Below are 9,682 nucleotides of genomic sequence, written 5' to 3'. Positions count from 1 at the left end.
GCATATAAAAATAACATACACTCACTTGAAAGATCTTTTGATAATCTATTTATCAAACAAGTATTATAAATCATGTTTTGATAATCTATTGCGTATTAAATATCTTTTTATAAATCATGTTTTGACTTATAGTTAAGCATCACAAGTATTATAAAAGAAATTCGTGGATATTATTACATATAAAATCTTTTTGCATGGAGTATTCTCCATCTAAGAGGAAGGTTTCATACCATGCACTCATGTGAGAGGATGGTCGTACTAAAATGCATTCATCTAAGAATATGGTTATTAAAACTACTTTAACTAAATTGTCTGATCTCAAAGTATCAACTTGGGAAGATGTTCTCTAAGTTTCAAGTTAGTTTTTTTTTTTTTTAAAGCGTCACAATTCAACTATGTTCTTGAGTTCCACTTCAACCTCATAAACGTGTTCTTCTACTATCGTTCAATGAGTTTCCCCATTATCTTTTCATCTTTTTTTTGTGTGAAAATCAGTTATTCAATAGGAAACGAAAGTAGTTTTCTTTAAAATTTTGACCAAAAGAATATGGCGAGTTTCTCGTCAAAAATTTGTTGTTACAACCCTAACCAGGATAGAAGTTTTCTATGACATTGAGTCCATATAACAAGAAGCTTGATATTACTGATTACATCAAATGAACATACATTACATTGGACATAGGCCACCAATGTGTGCCAAACTAATAGCTCTAATTAGTTAAGAACTATATATTTATTTCAAATACATGGATTATACTTTATACATAAGGTTTGTTATTTGCACAAAATATTGCCCCCTATATCACACTTTAAGACGAGTCAGGCACCCAAGCAATAGCCTTGTTGCCAACAAAATGGCAAATAGGGATGGTTCCAGGCTTGACTTTGAGAATTTCATAAAGAACATCAGGATTCATTCCTCTTGTATCATGGTGACAAATAGTTAGTGCCTTAGCTTTAGTTCCATCAGAAGCCACCAATGACACCATGTAAATTGTTGTTGCATTAACTTGGTGGCAATAAAATACCATCTCTTTGAAATTCAATCTATGACACATCACTGCTTTGTCTCCAATTTTCTTCACTTCATCCACCCTATATTGATCATGGTTTAGGGCAAAGGAACTCGAAATCACCTTAATATTAGTTCCAAGCTTTGATATGGCAAAATTCATCATTGATTTCAAGGATAATGCACAATACTTATCTTCCCCTATAGCAGATAGGCTTCTACAATAGTTGTCAAAAGGTTGGCTTGTTTTTTCACTTGATTTTTTAAGCCACCATGCGGCAACCCCAAAAGGTTGATTTATTTCTTCACTTGTTTTTTTAAGCCACCATGCGGCAACTCCAAAAGGTTGAGACTTATCATTATTCTTGTTGAAGCCCAAACTAATTTTATTTCCAGGATATAAGTCATGTTCAAAAAAGATGGTCCAATATTGCTTATTTTCTTCACCTATGATGGGTAGATTGGTTGCGCTTTCTGCACCAGGAAATACAAAAGTAATTTCTAATTCATAAGTCATAAAATTTACAAAGAATATGCAAGTGCAAAATGTATGAAAAGGAATCCTTTTCATTATAAATCAATCTATCTACTCAAATTAGTTTTGCATTGGTACCTACTATTCGGTTTAAGGATTTCATATTGGGGAAATAATGGCTTGCTTGGGTAGTTAACATATCCATGGCTTCACCTCTAATGGTTAACATGAATTCATGGCTTCACCTAGCTCTAACGTTTTTGGCTTGCAGGAGTACTCCATCGTTTGTTTAGAGCATAAGTGGAAAAGTTTTTATGACGGAAACTAGGATATTTTTGTTTCTATTAAGGGTTTTAATTAATTTAATATTTTACTTATTTATAAAAAAGGAGCCGAAAAAAAATCATTAACTCTTTTAAATACTCTTTTTTAGAGGTAACATATTGGTTTTAGATAAACAAAATAACAAATAATCATTAAGACTCACACACATAAATGGAGAGATAATTTGTCTGTTGAACTAAAACTTATGGGCGAACTAATACTTTTTTTGTTTGTGATCTTTAGTTAGCTGACTCTTTTAACTAGTATTCATAAATATAATTTAATAAACAAAAATTATTTCACAGGCTCGATGATAATTTTAAAAAGGGCAATGTTAACCAGTACCCCGGGCACTGATTAAGAAAGACAAAAGAGAACATTTTAAGTAAAAAATAATTTTTTTTAGCATATAATACATTGATTACACAGCTTTGAATGCAAATATTATCCTTTTGGGTCATTATTGAAGCGTTTAATGCAAATATTACTATATTTTACTTCTTAACCAGTTCCCCGGGGAAACCCGTTAGAATGACCCTTTTAAAAAATACACTATCTTTCCCCCTTTTTAGAAGAACATGAATTGTTAAAGTAATAAATTTGTCTAAAATGTGTGATTATTACTAAATTAACTTTTGTATATAAATGAATCTAATGTTACTTTTCATATTTCTAAACATACTAATATTATTAGGGTAGTGTTAACTTATGCCCTAAGGGCACATGTTAAGAAATCCAAAAAAAGAAATATTCTCTTAAACTTTGTGCATTCAATTCATTAAAACATTAAAGATTAAATTTAATGTACGCATTCCAATACATTATTTCTACATTTGACTTCTAAACTTGTGTCTTAAGGGCACAAGTTAACATTTCCCATATTATTAATAACAAGTATATTTGAAAAAAGCGTAATAAATATATTTAGAAATTTTTACATGGTCTTATATTTAGAGACAAATAGATATTTGTAAATGAAATTATAATAACTTTAAAACTTATTTTAAGATGGAGAGTAATAAAAAAAAAGTATTTACTAACCAGGCTGCAACAAATCCGAGAGAGCCTTAGGCATAGGAGTGTTTGGCCAAATGGTTTTCCAATAATCTTCCCCCGATTGTGAAGCATTGATTCCCACCAAAATCAACTATGAAATATTCATATGTCAATGTAATTAAAACAATGATGAAATCAACAAATAACAAATATCCTATTTGGATTGACTTGATATAAGAACTTATGAAGAAACCCCCTTGAAAAGCGTATAAAAACAATTTATGATAAGTTTATAAGTTGTTCTCAACTTGTTTTTTTAAAGTTGTCATGATAACTTATGAAATATAGTTGTAACATAGAGTAGTTTATTTTTAACACACATTCTTTTTTAATACATTATACTTGATAAATACCAAAAAATAAAAGTGATTGAAAGAATACTTATGTTTAATAAAATGAGTTAATAACATCCCTTGTCTCTTTCTATATATAGATCATTGGCGTACACCAAAAAAACAAATAGATCATTGGCCATTTTTAGCAAAATGAAATTTCGGGTGTCTGTGCATGCATCCTCGTTTTGATTTATAATTATAAAGACTTTCATGATCAATTCTTCAAAAAAATAAAAAGACTTTCATGATCAATACTATTGCTAATAGAAAACATATACATTGTACATTAATAATGTGTCAAAATATAGAAAAAAATGCATGAAATATTACGGAATCACACAAAATGATTTAAGAAGTTGAGACATTCAATCATGTACTAGTGATCAAGCGAAGAACAAAATAGCTTACAAAAAATACAGCGAAAACAGAGAGATGAGTTAACTCCATTGTAAAAGCTCAGAACTTAATATGTGTATGAGGCTGATGAAGAATTGTTACAACCCAGCTACTACTATATATAGTGAATTTGATGACCTCCTCATAATGCACATGTTGTCATTTTGTAACATCACTTGTGTTCATTGAATTTACTGACCGACTGAGTTAATAAGATCACTTATGGTTCATTTAATGTTCTGACCGATTGAGTTAATAACATCACTTGTGATTCATTGAATGTATTGACCGATTGACTTAATAACATCACTTGTGATTCATTGAATACACTGACTGACTGAGTTAATAAGATCATTTATGATTCATTGAATGTACTAACTGACTGAGTTAATAACATCACTTGTACGGTTAGAAAAGAAAAATCATCACAATTATGAGTGTATCGTAGAACTATCCAAATTAATACAATTAGTACATATGTTTATTTAATATGGACCTTTAAAAAAGTTTAAATAACCTTTACTATTAAAAAAATAATTTTTATAACATTAAAAAATTTATATATCACCTAGGTGACTAGGTTCGAGTATATTCCCTTGGAGAAGAATTCTAATGTGGTCACAAGATCAAATAAATGGTGTTTGGGCACACACATAAATATTTTAAGGTATATAGGATTATGCTAACTTGCGTTCTTAGAACACATGTTAAGGATTCCATAAACTGTAAATATTTATTAGAAAACATTAATGGTAAATTTTTAGAAGAATAAATTGGAACAATTTCGTAGACAAAATTTCCACTTTAAATTCCTTAACATGTGTCCTGATGGCACACATTATCATTTCCCTAATATATATATGTGTGTGTGTGTGTGTGTGTGTGTGTGTGTGTGTGTGTGTGTGTGTGTGTGTGTGTGTGTGTGTGTGTGTTCCTGTGATGCCCAGATACTTTAGGTTTTGGGTTTTAATTTGAATTTTTAGCATGAAAGGAGGATAAGGTGATGGTCGGATATGGCAAGTGTACCAAATCATTTACCAAGTAATAAAGTGATAAATAGAGTATCGTATCCACATGGATTGTCGTTTCGTCACAACAATATGCGTTACTTATTTTAGAAAGTTGACGGTAAAAAAGATAGGTTACAATTTTTATCTGTTTGCAACAGAGCAAGTTTACCTCTTTTTGGTTGCAAAAAAGTAAGAAGCGGTTAGGATTCATCGAATCCCCCTTGTTTATATTATTGGAAATTAAGTAACAGTAATGTCGTGTTTTTTATCTTAAATTGGTTTTCCAGTGTTTCCCAAGGCAATGAAGGTCAAGGTTCCCTTAGGTCTTCCCATCTATGAATCTTATGACACTCATAGCACACTCTCTCTACATTCTTAGTAGTTCTACAAACGGGCAGCCCTAATCTACGTCTACCTTACTAAGGGTTTCAAGAGAATGGTTCTATTGTACTACGGCTTATTTCCTTTAGCTAGCCACTTGTTTCCCTAATTACTAACTAGTTACATCCTAGGTTCGGTAGAGCACCGCTCAGTCTTAGTAATGTCACCTCCTAAGTACCTACAACTAGGGTCAACTATCTTTCGGTATCTTTTGCTACTTAATAATCACTTACTTCCTAGACAGATAGTTATCAGTAAAAGGATATAAACATCCAGTTAATGATAGCAATATTAGGCCCTGTCACAACCTAAGTACCTGATCTAGGGTTGCACCTTTCGCAGAAATAAACTAAGGAATTTCCTAATAAAACATAATAGCGAACAAAAAGTAAATAAAACACAAACGACCTTAAATTATATAAATATCCAACAAAAATAAACAGAGGTTCATCTTAGAACTCAAACCTAAAATGGTAACTAAAAACAAATTACTAAAGATAAAAACATACCTTAGAAAATCAAGGAGAAGATAGAAACTCTCCCGAAGCTCCAAAGTAGCCTTCCTCTTGAACTGCCACTTCTGAACGAGAATTTTATAATGAGGAAGGTTGGTATTTATAGTGAGAGTTTCTACCTAGGTTTGGGCTAAAAGTGCAAGCTTTACCCAAAATAAAAGCAGGAAAAGATGCTTGTGCCCCGCATTTTCAAGATGCACGGGGCACATTGTTAGTGTGCCTAGCGCATGAGAGAGAGGGCAAAGCCATGCCCTAGGTCCATGGGTGCCTCTCCCATGTGCTAGGCGCGTGAGGTCTTTCCTGGGACCAGGTTCTCCGATTTGCCGTCGTTTTAGGTCTTCCTCTTCAAATAACTTGCCTCAAAACTTGGGAACAAAATTCCTCCCATTTGTAAGTCTTTCGAGACCTCTTGAATCTTCACAATTCTTCAGATGTTCTTGATTTGCCGATATGCATGATTTCTTCGTGAATTACTTCAAAAAACCTCTAAAATTGCTATGTTTTGGGAAAACTATAATTACACACTCAAATATAGAAATTATTACAAAAGTCCTGAAATCATAGACAATCATTCAAATACTCCTCCTTTTTGTTGCTAAAACCTAATGAAAATACTTGAAAAACATGCTAAGAATAATGTATTGTCATCGGAGGAATAACATATTTGTAAGTTTTACATATATATGTGTGTGTGCCATCGAAGGGATTCTAAACATTAATGTATTGTCTTCCTTCCTTCCTTGATTCAAACAAGATGGGTAAAACCGTAGAACTATTTGTCTTTTTATTTCACAAAAACATACATTTTTTTAAGAGACCATTTTTTTTGGCTCTTGATTATTTTCTTTTTCTGTTTTTTTTTTTTTTGTGTAGATCCATGGTCATATACATTTATTTCATTTTTTCTGACAAATGTGTTCTACTGTTACCCCACCATAAACTTAAAATGTTGCTAATTCCAATGATCAACCCCAAACTTAGTTTGAAAGCATGTGCAATCATAATAATACCTATCTAACTCCAAGTGAAATCAAAAAGGGTGCATTTAAAGTGTAGGACTGTGACACGATTCGTCACTAATAAAGAAAAGAAATTTTTCGTCTGGAGGCTCAAAGTGGTTTCACAAAGGAAATAAGAATACAACAGGGTGGCTTGAAAGGCTTTAGGTACCAAAGAAAAATTGCATCGTGTGTGTAATAACCTAACCGATTGTCCATAAAGAACGGCCGCAAATTCAAGCAAAATTAGCATTCATATGGAACACTCATATTATATATTGGTCCCTCTCTCTGTGTGACTCATCATCAGGTTTGCCATGTCAGGGCTGTCTGCCACGTCATCCACTACCACGTCATCCTCTGTTAGCCACATGTACTTTTTTGCAACAGAAGCTAACGGGAGGGATGAATAGCATAACATTAACAGCTTACAGGGACAGTTTTTAAAGAAAAAAAGAATACAGGGATGAAAAGGAAAAACACTCCAAAACGAGGATGCATCCACACACAAACAAAACTTCATTTTGCTAATAATGGTTAATGATCTATTTATAGAAAGAGACAAGTGATGTTATTAACTCAGTCAGTACATTCAACGAATCACTATAGGGCTTCACCTTAAACATAATGCATTATCATACTTATTCTTTTGATCGATTTTTCTTTTTGGTATTGGTATTTATCAAGTATAATGTATTAAAAAGGAATGTGTGTTAAAAATAAATTATTAAAAAAGAAATTAACACACTTTCTAATAATTTATTTTTAACACACATTCTTTTTTAATACATTATACTTGATAAATACCAAAAAATAAAATTGATCAAAAGAATATGTAAGATAATATATTATGTTTAAATGTTTAAGGTGAAGCCTTATTGTGATTCATTGAATGTACTATCTGACTGAGTTAATAACATCACTTGTCTCTTTCTATAAATAGATCATTAACCAATATTAGCAAAATGAAGTTTTGTTTGTGTGTGGATGCATCTTCGTTTTGATTTATAAAAACTATCATGCAATCAATACTATTGCTAATGGAAAACATATAACATTGTAAATTAGTAATGTGTCAACACATAGAAAAAATGCATGAAATTATATTATGTTGAGACATTCAATCATGTATCTAGTGATCAAGCGAAGAACAAAATAGCTTACACAAAATACGAAAGATGAGTGAACTCCATTGTAGAAGCTTAGAACTTAATATGTGTATTAGGCTAGTGAAGAATTGTTACAATGCAGCTACTACTATATATAGTAAATTTGATGACCTCCTCATAATGTACATGTTGTCATTTTGTAATCTAATTAATGTATTAATATTATTAATAGACGTAAATGTTATACAACATGAGACCATCTATAAAAACCAGTAAAAATACTATTTGTAGTAGCATGTTATACATTGATACGTAAATGTTCAACTTCAATTTAAACATAGATACTTGTACGGTTAGAAAAGAAAAATCATCACAATTATGAGTGTACTGTAGAACTATCCAAAATTAATACTATCTTGCTCAAAGTTTATAATTTTAATGATCAATTTTCCTATTAACTTCAAGTGATTAACGCTAAGAATCTAAGACCATCAACAACTAGTTTGTAATCTAACTCTTCACATGCTTACAAGATTAATGAGTACATATGTTTATTTAATATAGACCTTTAAAAAAGTTTAAATAACCTTTACTATTAAAAATAATAATTTTTATAACATTAAAAAATTTATATATCACCTAGGTGGCTAGGTTCGAGTATATTCCCATGGAGAAGAGTTCTAATGTGGTCACAAGACCAAATAAATGGTGTTTGGGCACACACACAAATATTTTATGGATAATATATAGGGTTATGCTAACTTGTGTTCTTAGAACACAAGTTAAGGATTTCAAAAATGGTAAATATTTATTAGAAAACATTAATGGTAAATTTTTAGAAGAATAAATTTCCACTTTAGATTCCATAACATGTGTCTTGAGGGCACACGTTATCATTTCCCTAATATATATGAGTGTGTGCCTATGAAGCCGGGATACTTTAGATTTTGGGTTTTAATTTGAATTTTTAGCATCAATGGACGATATGGGTAGAAGAAATGGTGAATATGTGCGGTTAAGATGAAAATGGTGAAAGAAAGACATGAAGAAGATGGTAGAATTGTTACTTTTTAAATTTGAATTTTTCGACTTCTCGTTTTTTGGTTTTGGTCCCTCTACGAATTTTGTTTTTTTGGTTTTGATCCCTCTCTCTGTGTGATTCATCATCAAGTTTGCCATGTCAACGCTGTCTGCCATGTCATCCACTGCCACATCATCCTCTGTTAGCCAAGTGTACTTTTTTGCAACAGAAGCTACCGGGAGGGACGAATAGTATAACGTTATCAACTTACAAAAGGATACAAGGATGAAAAGCAAAAACACTTCAAATTACATAGACGATTTACATATTTAAGCCTTTATTAAAAAATAAATTATCACACTTTCTAATAATTTATTTTTAACACCCATTCTTTTTTAATACACTATACTTGACAAATACCAAAAAATAAAATTGATCAAAAGAATATGTATGATAATATATTATGTTTAAGGTGAACCCCTGTTGTGATTCATTGAATGTACTCAACGGCTGAGTTAATAACATCACTTATCTCTTGCTATATATAGATCATTTACCATTAGCAAAATGAAGTTTTGTTTGTGTGTGTGCATGCATCCTCCTTTTGATTTATAAAGACTTTCATGCAATCAATGTTATTGCTAATGGAAAACATATAACATTGTAAATTTATAATGTGTCAACATATAGGAAAAATGCATGAAATTATATTATGTTGAGATATTCAATCATGTATTTAGTGATCAAGCGAAGAAAAAAATAGCTTACACAAAATTCAGCGAAAATAGAAAGATGAGTGAACTCCATTGCAGAAGCTTAGAACTTAATATGTGTATTAGGTTGGTGAAGAAATGTTACAATGCAGCTACTACTATATATAGTGAATTTTATGACCTCCTCATAATGCACATGTTGTCATTTTGTAATCTAATTAATGTATTCATATTATTAATAGACGTAAATGTTATCTATCATGAGACCATCTATAAAAACTAGTAAAAATACTATTTATAGTAGCATATTATATATTGATACGTAAATGGTCCACTT

At 31.1% G+C, this 9,682-nt stretch overlaps 1 protein-coding gene across 2 annotated transcripts; it reads right to left on the bottom strand.

The window, feature by feature from the left end:
- Nucleotides 1-672: 672 nt before the first annotated feature.
- On the bottom strand, nt 673-9,459 carry LOC146898643 (unknown seed protein USP-like). Of its 2 annotated transcripts, none has more exons than XM_085733679.1 (3): nt 9,401-9,459; nt 2,853-2,958; nt 673-1,486 (listed from the first exon to the last, which is right to left on the bottom strand). In XM_085733679.1, the coding sequence occupies exons 1-3, from the start codon at nt 9,437-9,439 to the stop codon at nt 810-812; spliced, it is 822 nt and encodes a 273-aa protein (XP_085589805.1). In that variant the 5' UTR covers nt 9,440-9,459; the 3' UTR covers nt 673-809. The 2 variants fall into 2 exon arrangements, with proteins under 2 accessions (XP_085589805.1, XP_085589804.1); XM_085733678.1 differs by lacking the exon at nt 9,401-9,459 and adding an exon at nt 3,611-3,752.
- Between the last annotated feature and the right edge of the window lie 223 nt (nt 9,460-9,682).

The sequence above is a fragment of the Medicago sativa genome, chromosome 8, assembly GCF_051527215.1.
Source record: "Medicago sativa cultivar Bolivia chromosome 8, Bolivia_mono, whole genome shotgun sequence".
NCBI classification, from domain to species: domain Eukaryota; kingdom Viridiplantae; phylum Streptophyta; class Magnoliopsida; order Fabales; family Fabaceae; genus Medicago; species Medicago sativa.
The sequence above is the reverse complement of the archived record's forward strand: the minus strand, read 5'-3'. Positions and strand labels throughout refer to the sequence as shown.